Genomic DNA, 14529 nt, shown 5'->3' with positions numbered 1-14529 from the left:
TCCTGCTGGAATATTATATGATATTATATGTATTTAGTTTCCTTCTAAACAGTATCTCTCTCTCTCTCTCTCTCTCTCTCTCTCTCTCTCTCTCTCTATCTATCTATCTATCTATCTATCTAATAGCTATCTATCTATCTATCTATCCATCTATCTATCTATCTATCTATCTATCTATCTATCTATCTATCTATCTATCTATCTATCTATCTAACTATGGAAAAGTAAGTGCAGCACCCGTAATAGAAAAATAGGATGCAAGTCCTCAGAGGCACGACCAAAGAAAGCTCCGCAGTTGGACAGAAAGATCGCTATTCCCACTATGGGCGATTAAATATTTTTCTACCTCTCTATATTGGAGAGCTGCCTTCATTTTTTTATCTACTGTATCTATCTATCTATCTATCTATCTATCTATCTATCTATCTATCTATCTATCTATCTATCTATCTATCTATCTATCCCTCTATCTATCTATCTATCTATCTATCTATCTATCTATCTATCTATCTATCTATCTATCTATCTATCTATCTATCTATCTATTTTATTCACCAATCCGATAGATCAATGAAACAATGAATCAATCTTTCTGTCTTGCAGGATCTACACCGGTTGTGATCTGGATCGCTTAACTCCATCACCCAATGACTCCCCCCGATCTCAGATCGTCCCCGGTGCCCGGTACTCTATGGCGACCTCCTTTCTCCAGGACCAGTTCGTCAGTAACTATGCCAAGTCTCGCTTCCATCATCCGGGATCGGTGCCCGGACCCGGTACAGATCGCAGTGTTCCTCACACCAATGGGCTCCTTTCCCCTCAGCAGGGTGAGGACCCCGGGGCCCCCTCTCCTCAGCGCTGGTTTGTAACTCCGGCTAATAACAGACTGGACTTTACAGCCGCATCTGCCTATGACACCGCCACAGACTTTGCCGGTAACGCGGCCACGCTATTGTCTTACGCCGCTGCGGGAGTGAAGGCTCTGCCTCTGCCTGCTGCCGCCTGCGCGGGGCGCCCTTTGGGTTATTACAGTGATCCGACTGGTTGGGGAGCGCGGAGTCCACCCCAATACTGCACCAAAACCGGATCCTTGTTGTCTTGCTGGGCCCCAGGAGCCAGAGTTGGGTCTTCAAACCCCTACTTATCTGGTACAGAAGAAACCGACACGCTAGCTGCAGATAGGTCCCCCTTGGGAGAGGACACCAAACCCAAAGACCTATCTGACTCCAGCTGGATCGAAACACCTCCATCAATAAAATCTATGGACTCCTCAGACTCTGGAATTTATGAACAAGCAAAGAGAAGGCGACTTTCCCCCTCTGACCCAGCTGTGTCTGGTAGCTCCTCACCTCTCAAAAGTGAAGTTCTGCCCTCTAGAGACTGTGAGAAGAACTGTGCCAAAGACCTTGGTTATTATGGCTTCTACACCCATACCTAAATTTGCCACTACTTAAAGTCAGCCCATCAGCTAAGGTTTGCCACCATGATCAAGTCCTTTGCAATGGTCTGTAGAACTTCACCTATGTCTTCTGAAGAAAAACAAAAAAACAGAACCTGCACATATTAAGAAGGGAGTGCTAGATGCTGTCGAAGACCGCAAACCAATTATGCTTTGCTGCCAAGTTGGGAACAGATCCTAAAAACGCTCTCAACCTATTTAATGCCGCTCTGAGTTTACCTCTCCACAATTTAGTCATCTACCTTGAATCTTATTCCAAACCACAATTGAAAGTGGTTCAGCACATGGACATTGTTAGGTTCCAGCACCATGACCAGTAGGTTCCAGCACCATGGACATTGTTTGGTTCCAGCACCATGGACACCAGAGGTTCCAGCACCAGGGACATTGTTTGGTTCCAGCACCATGGACACCAGAGGTTCCAGCACCAGGGACATTGTTTGGTTCCAGCACCATGGACACCAGAGGTTCCAGCACCAGGGACATTGTTTGGTTCCAGCACCATGGACACCAGAGGTTCCAGCACCAGGGACATTGTTTGGTTCCAGCACCATGGACACCAGAGGTTCCAGGACCAGGGACATTGTTTGGTTCCAGCACCATGGACACCAGAGGTTCCAGCACCAGGGACATTGTTAGGTTCCAGCACCATGGACACAAGAGGCTCCAGCACCATGGACAGTGTTAGGTCCCAGCACCATGGACAGCAGAGGTTCCAGCACCATGGACATTGTTAGCACCATGGACAGTGGTTGTGTCAGCAAGAAGGAATACTTCTCAATGGCGGCTCAATCTAGTTTGGAAGAATAGGACCTGGTTGTACCTTCAGCTGTCTTCTTATGGCAGGTTTCATTTGTAGCAAGTCTTGGAGATACTGTCTGCTCCCAACGTTTAATCATATGGCGCTTCCTTCCATGGTAAATATAATTTATGGTAGGGATGTTGAATAAACTGTTAATAATCCACTGATATGACTTTTTTTTGTTAATTTGTGAAGTCACCAGCAAAATTTATCTCGTCCTGAATAATGAATTAATTTATGAATGAAACAATTTATTAATTTGATTCTTTCTTTCTTGTATGTATGTATGTATGCATCTGCTGCATCAATCCTGGTGTATTGACCACTCGCAAAGAATAATGTTTACATAGTGGAGATCACCGAAGTATTGTATTCCACAGTTATATATGGAACTTGCACATATTTGTGTCATACTTTTCTTCCCCCATCACCCTTTTAATACTACAATATTTATATTTGATTTATCGTGCCAAACGCAAGAGTTTGCCAAACACAGATCAGCATAGAATAATTTGTTTTCATTTTTTTTATTTCAATCCATCATTACTTAATTTTTTTTTTTTTAAATATCGATTACATCCTTCATGTCGTTTTTATCTTATTGGTTTATCTTGCATTCGTATAAGTTTAACTTTTGTTTAATAAATGTTTTTATTTTATGCAAAAACAATTTTTTTTTCTCAACTGCTGGTGACATAGTGTAGTGCAAATAAAATGTGAATTGTATATTAATACATTCTAGGGAAATTCTGTCATTTTTTCTATTTAATTGGTGTCGGGAAAGAATAGTCTAATTGTATTTATTTTTTTCTATGATTAATTTGAATTTTTTAACAATTTTTTCTTATTTCTGTCATTCGTTTAAAGATGTAATCAGTAAATAGCACAATCATCATTTACCCAAACTACACTCATTTTATTTGATACAGCTATAAATGGTTATAATGAAGATAATGATTATTATTATTATTATTATTATAATATCCAAAAATCTGTAACCAATGGAAAACAAACATTATTTTCTCTGTACAGATCTGTCTACTAAATTGACTCATTATTATTGTTACTATTATTATTTTTTATGATAGAGTTTGTAAATATCTGCTTTTATGTTTTTATTTGTCTGTATGATCGATACGTTGAATAGATGTGTTTCTCTTGTTTGTATTGTCTGTATCTCGACTACTGAAATAAAATCAGAAAATACATGGGAATGGCTTTTAAACTGCAGTTTTATACTGAGTTTTTTTTTTATTCTGATAGCATAATGATGGCTAAAATAACTTATTTACTGATATAGAAACAATTTTAAATAATTTACTCCTTTCCTCGTGTATATATAGAGCAGGAAGGATTGGAAATAGCAGAATAATTATAAGTTAAAACATTGATGGAGGGAAAGAAGTCTATCTATCTATTATCTATTTATCTATTAAATTATGTCTCTCATCTCATAGCTAATATCTATCATATATCTATTTTTAATAATATGTATTGTTATATATTTTTTCTATATAGCTAGTTCTTTATCTATTATCTATATATCTATTATCTTTATTTATCTATCTATCTATCTATCTATCTATCTATCTACCTATCTATCTATCTATCTATCTATCCTTTATCTCTATCTATCTATCTATCTATCTATCTATCTATCTATCTATCTATCTATCCTTCTTTCTATCTATTATCTATATATTTATCTATCTATTATCTATCTATCTATCTATCTATCTATCTATCTATCTATCTATCTATCTATCTATCCTTTATCTCTATCTATCTATCTATCTATCTATCTATCTATCTATCTATCCTTCTATCTATATATTATCTATATATTTATCTATCTATTATCTATCTATCTATCCTTTATCTCTATCTATCTATCCTATCTATCTATCTATCTATCTATCTATCTATCTATCTATCTATCCTTTATCTCTATCTATCTATCTATCTATCTATCTATCTATCTATCTATCTATCTATCTATCTATCTATCTATCTATCTATCTATCTATCTATCTATCCTTTATCTCTATCTATCTATCTATCTATCTATCTATCTATCTATCTATCTCATATCTATCTTTCCCTCTATCTATCTATCTATCTATCTATCTATCTATCTATCTATCTATCTATCTATCTATCTATCCTTCTATCTATCTATTATCTATATATCTATCTATCTATGAATTATCTATCTATCCCTCTATCTATCTATCTATCTATCTAATCTTACCTATTTACTCAAGGTCATTTTTCTGCATTTTTTTATTTTATAAATATATTGGTTTGGATTTTTTTTTTTATTTGAACGTATTTATTGTATTCATTTATTTTGTTGAATATCATTATAGATTTTTTTTTGCCAGTTTCTCTACATTTTGACTGTTCTACCTATGTTAGAGTATAATATCTCAACAGTGCAATATGTACAAGGTTGTATCTGCTTTAACCCTTTCAGGTCCTAGCTCTGCTTTGCAGCTCAGCACTATGTATGTAGTTTTTTTTTGTTCTGGAGCAGTATAAGCTAATGCTAATGTGATATAGAAAAAAAAATGCGACTCTGTTATGGATAAAAATATTTTCCATTTTCACCTTTGGGTTCCAATGTGTTGGCAATTTATGATTAGGGAGTGTGATACATGGAGGTAGTTACTTGCTTTCTGTAAGGGACCTATTCATTGGGAGGCCGAATGTGCAGGTAATGTTTAATGAGCGCCCAATTTTCCATTTCCAAGTGAGAGTGATGGCTGAGCTGGTGATAATGACATATGCTGTTCAATACTAGATTTCGTATCAAAGCTTAAAATGTGCAATGTATCCGCGGCTTGTGATGTGCTGACATTTTACATGTAGTTTCTGCAGAGCTATTGCTGCTTTTATATTTATTACAGTGTGAAGCAGTCAGGGAAGAAGGGGGATGTGAATCTCAGAGCTGCCTCACTACATAGGAATGGGGTGTAGGGAGGAAAGAACCGAATAGCAATATACATAGAAGGAAACCTGCTTAGACAATCAATTCACTCAATATGTGCAGTATAACCTGTCAGTAACATTTCTTGTAAAAGTAACATAATTACTTTTTTTTCATTAATTTATGATCATTCCATATCTTATCTTAGTCACCTTGTGAGTCATTTTATTTATAGGAGGAATGTAATATAATGTTAATTACTTCATTTTCACTGATGTGAAGCCCAATCATCATGAGATATATATATATATATGTATATATTTATATATATATATTTGTACGTGTGTATACATGTATGTGTTATAATATATATAATGTATAAATGTGTGAGTATGTGTGTGTATATTTACATGTGTGTGTACACATATAGTGTATATATATGAGTGTATGTATGTATATATGTGTGTGTATATTGTATATATATAGTGTATATATGTGTACTATACATGTGTGTGTATATTTGTGTGTAAATATATGTGCATATATGTGAGCATACATATAAGTTTGTGTATGTGTATATATGTGTAATATATATGTGTGCATATATATATATAACTACATATATATATGTATAGACACATGCACACATTTATATAAATATGCACACACACATACAGTATATATACACACATATATATATATACACATACATATATGTATATATAAACACACATATATATACATATTTACACACACATTTACAGTATATGTATATAAACACATATACATATATATATAGACACACACATATATATATATATATATACACACGCACTAGCACACACACACTTAGCAGTGTTGTATTGTCACTCAGTAACTAGATGTGGACAAATAAGGGTTGTTGGATTTATTAATGATTTTGTTTGTTATGGTTACTTGGTTGTTCTAAAATAATTATGCAGAAACAAAATCTGATTTAGCAAAAATGTTATTTTTACATCCAGCGTTATTGTACTGGTGGCAGCAATGTAATGGGAGAACTTTCCCTTGGTAACCATTTTTAATTAAAAATATAATATATTATTACGTCAGAGGCCAAAAAATGTATTCTTATTATTTAGGATTTAAGTTGTAAAATTTGACCTGCGCACCTGATAATAATATTTTAGACAAGCTGGTGATTTTATATTCCTAATATTTGAATGTGTGAATTTTAGGTTCATGTTTTATAATTAGTTATTTGAATTGTTTTATATTATTTTTTAGACATTCTTTAAAATATTGTGGATGTGTAATATACTTTTTTTTCCAGTACAATTTTGTTTTGATATTTTTAAGCATAACATGGATGTTAATAGTTATTTACTACTGTAATAGATTTCTGTGCCATGGCTACAAAATATTTTATCCAGAATGCAGATTTAATCATACGCTATGATAGATTTTTATTTATTTATTTTTATTTTATTTTTTCATTATGAAAAGAAAAGGACAAATATGTTTTAGAAATGTTGCTCTTTCATTGTCTAAAAATAAATAATCCTATTACTGCATATGGATATCATAGAGGTGGTCGACCCTTGGGGATCTCCTCTGCATGCTAGATTAGAGAGCCATTTAGGGTGACCTTACCTGTCCATGCATTACATTTTAAAAGTTTGATCTAAAGAGGCAGCGCCTGGGTCCTGGGTTCAGATCCCACCAAGGAAAACATCTGCAAAGGATTTGTATGTTCTCCCCGTGTTTGTGTGAGTTTCCTCCAGGTTCTCTGGTTTCCTCCCACACTCCAAAGACATACTGATAGGAAATGTAGATTGTGAGCCCCAATGGGGACAGTGATGATGATGTAGAAATTAATGGCGCTATATAAGCGAGTAAAAAAAAACGTCATAAAAATAAGGGGCTAAAATGCATCAATAAATTCAAGAATGCCTATATAGAACTGTGCAAGGCTTAACATCAATAAAATATATATTCTTTATTGGATAACAATAGTTAAAAAACATAAAAATAGACATACAAAAGTCAGACATATGAAATACTAAAAGTAAGGTAATTGATAATGACAAAACTCCCTTGTGTGAAACCTACAAATCAATACAGAATTATGTGTGTGCAATTGCGGCTACTTAAAAGGTACAAGCCAAAATAGACAAGGTACACACAGATAAACAGGGAGAGAGTGATATCACATGAAAGTTTACATAATGATAGTAATGTGGCATGGAGTGCACTTTACCCAACAGAGAAACCGTACCTGACGCGCGTTTCGCATTAAGCTTTGTCAGGGGGTGTGCAAAGAAATATATTTTTTATTGATTTTGAGCCTTGCACATTTACATATAGGAGGAACTAATATTCCTATAACCAATCAGTATCTGTCTGAATAAGAGAGATGCACCTGAGTATCATTAGATAAGCCAAAAGAAAAATAGTTCTACAAAATATCTCAACTTTATTAAATATTGTTATTTTTTCTTCCATGAACTCTAAACATAAATCTAAAGGGATTAATTTACCATAAATTTTTTTTTACAAATGTCAAAGGGATCCTTTTCTAGAACCTTAGCAAATCAATGCTAACAAAGCGTGGATCTCATTCATAGGGGTCCAGCCCGTCCGTCTATTACATGACGCCATTTGTTTGAATAAACAGCATATAATATTATATTTCTCCTTCAGGCGGCGCTGAAGAGAAAATGTGTATCCATCTGTATCACAATAAACAGCTGGTTACTGGACCAGCATCAATGGGAAAAAAGGGGTCGTCACATAAGACAATGGGTGGAACTTGACATTCTGCTCATTTTAGTCATTTTCATGTGATGTGTAAGTCATGTAAAAGTTATAAAAATAATTCTAATATTTCTTTATAATCATAAGGCAATCCTCCTGCACTTTAAGATATGCAGTCCTCCAGTGCAGAAATCTGGAGGCTGTGCTGAGAGGGAACGGGGCGAGTTATTTACATGTCTCATCCATAATGCGGCTTATATATAGGATACATCCATAAAGATCTATACATGCATCTGGTCCATAAATTAACTCTATGGACATACTTACAATCACTCCTGCATAGAGAAATAAAGTCCCTAAAAATAACTTTTTAGATTTTTTGTTAATTAAATAAAAAAGAACATACAACTATGCAACTATACACTTACAGATATTTATTTTATAAATCTTAAATACTTTTGTTTTTTTATTTTTTTAGTGTGTCTCTGAAATAAGCAGTTGTAGTGAAATCCTGCAGAGGACATGGACTTAGCAAAGGAGGTGGAGATTAATACTCTGTGTGTCCTACTGCAGATATGGGTGGGGGAGGCTCTTGCTGTAGCCAGTTTACTTACAGCCAGATAGAGGAGGGGGGGCACCTGCTGCAGCCAGTTCACTTACAGCCAGATAGAGGAGGGGGAGGCTTCTGCTGCAGCCAGTTCACTTACAGCCAGATAGAGGAGGGGGAGGCTTCTGCTGCAGCCAGTTCACTTACAGCCAGATAGAGGGATTGAGGCTCCTGCTGAAGTCAGTTCACTTACAGCCAGAGAGAGGAGTGGGAGGCTCTTGCTGCAGCCAGTTCACTTACAGTCAGATAGAGGATGGGGAGGCTCTTGCTGCAGTCAGTTCACTTACAGCAAGATAGAGGAGGGGGAGGCTCCTGCTGCAGCCAGTTCACTTACAGCCAGATACAGGAGGAAGAGGGGGCTCCTGCTCCAGCCAGTTCACATATAGCCAGATAGAGGAGGAGGAGGCTCCTGTTGCAGCCAGTTCACTTACAGCCAGATAGAGAAGGGGGGGGGGGGGCTCCTGCTACAGCCAGTTCACTTACAGCCATATAGAGGAGGAGGAGGCTCCTGCTTTAGCCAGTTCACTTATAGCCAGATAGAGGATGAGTAGGAGGCTCCTGTTGCAGCTAGTTCACTTCCAACCAGATAGAGTATGGGGAGACTACTGCTGCAGCCAGTTCACTTCCAGCCAGATAGAGGGGTTGAGGCTCATGCTGCAGACAATTCACTTAAAACTAGATAGAGGATGGGACGGCTCTTGCTGCAGCCAGTTCACTTACAGCCAGATTGAGGAGGGGAGGCTCCTGCTGCAGCCAGTTCACTTACAGCCAGATAGAGGAGGGGGAGGCTCCTGCTGCAGCCAGTTCACTTACAGCCAGATAAAATGGCGGGTGTAAGCCGAATACTGCCGGGGGGAATAAAGGACATTTTCTCTCTGCAGCATTCGGTGCAGTGCAGGCGCCGGGCAGGTTATTAACACTATTAACCTGCAGATTAACCCCATATCTGCAGGTTAATAGCATTTTTTCTGGTGACAGGTTTCTTTTAAAGATGCAAAGCAGAAATAAAACAAATCTTACACAGGCTTATTCCAGTTGTGAGGCAGTGACGGGGATCGTATACGAGGGACGTTATATATCCCCCAGAATGTGTACAGAGACCTATTAAACCCATTGAAGTGCATTGCAGTCAAAGACACAGCTGTGGCTGCAATGCAGGAATGAAGGTGAGCATTGACCTGGTCAGGCTATCTGGCTAAGGCAGATTAAGTAAAACCTGGCAGGGCCTTCATTTCTTCGGGGACGCTACAGGAAGGCAGTGAGGCGGCCTCCTCCCTCCAACCCAGGTTTTCCAGTGGCTCTTGCCACAGGTCCTTTAAAAACCCTGCATTAAGGATTAGTGTTGTTCAGTGTTGGGACCTGCTAGGAGCATAGCAGGAAAGCTCAGCGGGACTGTGTGTAGCTGAACCTACGCCTGGGAAGGCTCTGCACCCATCAGGCTCTGAGAGGCCCAGTGTGGCCGTTGCCCACGGCAACCGTTGTTATGGACTGATGTTAACCCGGCTGCGAGCCGGAGGACTTTCAGTTTTACCCGTGAGTTCTGATTAAAAGCTGCTTATGTTGGACTTGCTTGGGTCACTGCCTCAATTACTGCACGGTGTGAACACCGCCGCCTTACACAGTGCAGTTACTTCGTTTTAATGCTCAACTCTTATGTGTCATGTATAGCACCGGTAGCAGAAGGACATTTTTGGCCCCAAGTGTGATTTCTGCTATGCCCTTGCTCCTGATCAGTATACCAGAGCCTCACGGACTGCTAATGACTCCATAGTACGGGACCATAGGGACCACGTGTGCCACTATACAGGACTCTGTGTCACCTAGTACTCTTTACCCATCTCCGATAGACAACTTGGTCCCAAAGTTCAAAAACCAAAAATTCTTTTTTTTTTTTCGATCTCATTCTACATGAACATTTTCCTGGAATTACTATTTAAACTTTTCATACACAGATCATAGAGAAGAAATTAAAAGGCCCTATAAGTAATTCTGTACCATGTCGTCTACACCTCCACATTACTTACCATCTGGTTAACGTAAGATGAGGGGGTTTGACAAGCAGCCATAGCTGGCTTTATTTATTTTTTATTTTTCTCTTCTTTTTCACTTTTACTGTGTTTTATGTGGTTTGAATTATCTTGGAATGAAATCTACTTGAGACAACAAAAACAAATACATTCTTACATTATTTTCAATTTGTTTACTTATTAAAATATTAATCTCAATATGGTAATATTTTTCTTGTAAACATGTGTTGCTTAAATATGTCTTTGTGTATTGTTGTTGGGTGGAGAGATAAGATGTGAGGGATGAGATGTCGGATGCAGAGACTTACATTCGCCTCTGCCAGTCCGGTACCAGGTACCAGGGAATGTGTTTACATTTTGATTCCTGCCATATTGTTTCCAGCCTACTTAATGTAATGTATTCTATTTTCTTCTTCTGAAATGCTGCTGAAGCGGCAAAATCTGTTCTCATGCTCGTACTCCAGAAGGATCGACTACAGAACCATGCAAACAAGCAAACCATGTTTATTTCCAGAGATCTGGACATGTGTGATGTTAACATCTTAGTATCTGCAGTATTTGTGTATATGGCACTTAAAGGGGTCTTCCACTCCTTAGAATTGTTCATCAATATAAGATCATATAAGATCACACTGTACCCGCACCGATCAGCTGTTGCTATCTCTGGCGGAGGCCATAAATAATGCAGAGTGGGACACCGCAGCTATGTGCACTGTGTAGTGGCTGCTGCCAAGTTCTGCAGATCAGCTCCTATTCTCTTCAGTGAGAGCTAATCTGCAGTTTGATTTATTTATTTATTTTTTTCAAGATCACTGGGTTGTCAGTAGAAAGGAGTTTCCAGTTGTCACTTTTTTCTACTGTAGCTAACAGGAGAGGAAACACATTAGGTTAGGTCCCCAGCAAAGAAGATTGTCTTGTCGTTGTGTGGCACCCCAGGGGTCTGGTTTCCACAGTAACAGCAATGTTATGTCTGAGAGCAGGTGGGAGGTCTCTTGGTCAGGAATCCTATGCATGCCACACCTCCTGCCCAGTCCTGGGAGGGGAAGAACTTCCCCTATATAAACCTGGGGCTGAGGCAGGGTTAGAGAGTTCAGAGGGAGAGTTCGGCCAGGAGGGCTGACAGGGAGCTGTGGCTCCGGCTGGGCCCAGCTCCTGGGCCATGCCAGAAGTAGAGACAGAGAAGAGAAGCAGCTATGGGAAGAAACAACAGGAGCTCTGTGGGAACAGTGTTACAAGGAGTCAGGGGCTGGCAGCTGCAGAGCTCGCCCTGACTGAGAAGATTTCTTACTGGACCCGGAGTCCGAGGCTGTGGGGACTAACTCCTACCCAGCAGCAGAATCCGTCAGGCAGGGGATTTCAGGTCCTCTGGCCAAGAAACCCGAAGGCACGGTCACACGCATGGGACCAGCACCGCCGTCGTGGAGCGGAAGCTACTAGAAGGCCCCGAGTCACCGGCCATACGGGTGAGCACCACACGGTACACTCAGGGACGTGGGCTACTTATACCCGCCTCTAGCAAGGTAGCCAGAAGAGTACAGTCAGTTTGGGAGGCCTACAACTCCGCCTGGCCAGGGGAGATCCCATCTGCTCAAGGACTGACCAGGCCCCGACCGCTAGCCAGTACTCCGGGAGGGTCTATCTTTGTCACCAGTAAAGACCCTGAACTACACCGCATCGTCTCTGAGTGGTTCCTGCTACCCCCATCATCCACGTCGGCTGCCCTGAGGCCATACCCCTCCCGTTGGGGGTTATACCATCTACGCTGCACTATCCTACCACCGGCCTCAGCGGTCTGCCCTGCAGCGGCAGCTCCATAGCTGCATTCAACGGGTGGCGTAGTCGTCCTACATCTACTGCTAATACTCAGCGCCACTTAGTCTGACTCCCTGGGCACGGACCGGGTCACCGCCACGAGACTACAACCCTCAACAGATCCGGCTCCGGGTAAGCTCCCGCGTGCGCAACGCTGCGCGATACAGGCCCAGGGGTGCGTCAACTTTTGGCGTAGTCGGCAGGATCTCGTGCCCGCAACCACCGGGTACTGCGTGCCTGAAAAAGACTGTTCAAACTTACCAGTGGTGAAGATTCCCACCATCCGGCGCCATCTTCTGTCTTCTTCCCGCCATCCGCGAAGTTTTCCCGCCATCCGGCGCCATCTTCTGCCTTCCCGTCATCCGTGGAGTTTTCCCGCCGTTGGACGCCATCTTGAAGACGCCGCGCGGGAAGAAGAGGGGCGTGGACTCCGAAAGCGCGCGAGAACTGAAGCCCCGCCTCACGTCCGGACGTTGCGTAAGGTCCTGGAAGGAGCCCAGCAGACGCCGACGTCACAGGAGCGCGACGGAAGGTCCTCAACCCTGACGATCCACTGCGGAGCCGCGGCCTACGGAAGAGGATCATCGCAAGGTAGGCCACGGTCCACTAGGGGGGAGAAGGATGCCGGATACGGAGGAGAGCTTCACCGCTTCAACCCCCGCCAGCGCCACCGCTGTTGCGGTCATGCCTTTCACCATGCCCTATATCCCGGGGGCAGCCTGGCTACCCCAGTACTCAGGGGAGTCACATACCCTGCATGACTTTAGAGAAAAGCTGGATAGCCTCTTCCAGGTGTACCCCCTCACAGAGGAGCAAAAAGTGAGCATCCTGGTGGCCCAATTAACCGGGGCAGCCCAAAGGGAGGTAAAGTCCTGGCCACCTGGGAGGAGGACTGTCGCAGAGATACTAACCCAGCTAACCGAGGAGGAGCTGCAGTACTACCAATACGAGGAAAGCCAAGAGGACCCGGACGGGTCTGAGGACTACCCTCAGGAGGGAGCACAAAGAGGACATAGCTACTGAAGGGAAGTAGCGTGAATAAAGAGCTGTAAATAGTTACCCGTAAGGGTACAAGGACTGCTGCTAATTAAAATATGGTCCCCGTTGGGATTAGTGAATTGTTCCCCATGTGCCCCTATCTTAAACCAGGCTGAGGACTGTGAGCAGCCATTCCTTATCCCCACTGGCCGAGGACTGAGAGCGGCCATATCCTGTAAATAATTATGTGTTTCTAGTAATTTATGGGAGTCTTTGGTGGATTTACCGGGAATCCTTTGTACATGGTTGGAGCGTAACCCAGGAATGGACTAAAGACTGTTAAGGACTCGGGGCCGGACAGACCCCTACCTGGTTACGTCTCCCTGTTTTGGTGAAATGGACACCTTACTTTTCTTCAAAGACTGCACCCGGTTGCGGACACGCCGTAACCATCTTTATGTGTTTTTCTTATTGTATTATTATTGTTTATACCTTGTTATGTTTTTCTAAAAATATGTTTAGTCCCGGAGTACTAAATTTCACTAGGGGGGAATGTGGCACCCCAGGGGTCTGGTTTCCACAGTAACAGGAATGTTATGTCTGAGAGCAGGTGGGAGGTCTCTTGGTCAGGAATCCTATGCATGCCACACCTCCTGCCCAGTCCTGGGAGGGGAAGAACTTCCCCTATATAAACCTGGGGCTGAGGCAGGGTTAGAGAGTTCAGAGGGAGAGTTCGGCCAGGAGGGCTGACAGGGAGCTGTGGCTCCGGCTGGGCCCAGCTCCTGGGCCATGCCAGAAGTAGAGACAGAGAAGAGAAGCAGCTATGGGAAGAAACAACAGGAGCTCTGTGGGAACAGTGTTACAAGGAGTCAGGGGCTGGCAGCTGCAGAGCTCGCCCTGACTGAGAAGATTTCTTACCGGACCCGGAGTCCGAGGCTGTGGGGACTAACTCCTACCCAGCAGCAGAATCCGTCAGGCAGGGGATTTCAGGTCCTCTGGCCAAGAAACCCGAAGGCACGGTCACACGCATGGGACCAGCACCGCCGTCGTGGAGCAGAAGCTACTAGAAGGCCCCGAGTCACCGGCCATACGGGTGAGCACCACACGGTACACTCAGGGATGTGGGCTACTTATACCCGCCTCTAGCAAGGTAGCCAGAAGAGTACAGTCAGTTTGGGA

General features: G+C 41.6%; 1 protein-coding gene across 1 annotated transcript in view; it reads left to right on the top strand.

Annotated features, from left to right (window-relative positions):
- Positions 1-3469, top strand: part of TBR1 (T-box brain transcription factor 1) — a 10340-nt gene extending 6871 nt beyond the window's left edge. Inside the window, exon 6 of the mRNA XM_073647061.1 lies at positions 604-3469. Within this exon, the coding sequence (XP_073503162.1) occupies positions 604-1438 (835 nt within the window). The 3' untranslated portion in view covers positions 1439-3469. The remainder of the gene's footprint in view (positions 1-603) is intronic.
- Positions 3470-14529: the final 11060 nt, after the last annotated feature.

The sequence above is a fragment of the Phyllobates terribilis genome, unplaced genomic scaffold (genome assembly GCF_046119375.1).
Source record: "Phyllobates terribilis strain yellow unplaced genomic scaffold, ASM4611937v1 Scaffold_9__5_contigs__length_417890890, whole genome shotgun sequence".
NCBI classification, from domain to species: domain Eukaryota; kingdom Metazoa; phylum Chordata; class Amphibia; order Anura; family Dendrobatidae; genus Phyllobates; species Phyllobates terribilis.
The sequence above is the reverse complement of the archived record's forward strand: the minus strand, read 5'-3'. Positions and strand labels throughout refer to the sequence as shown.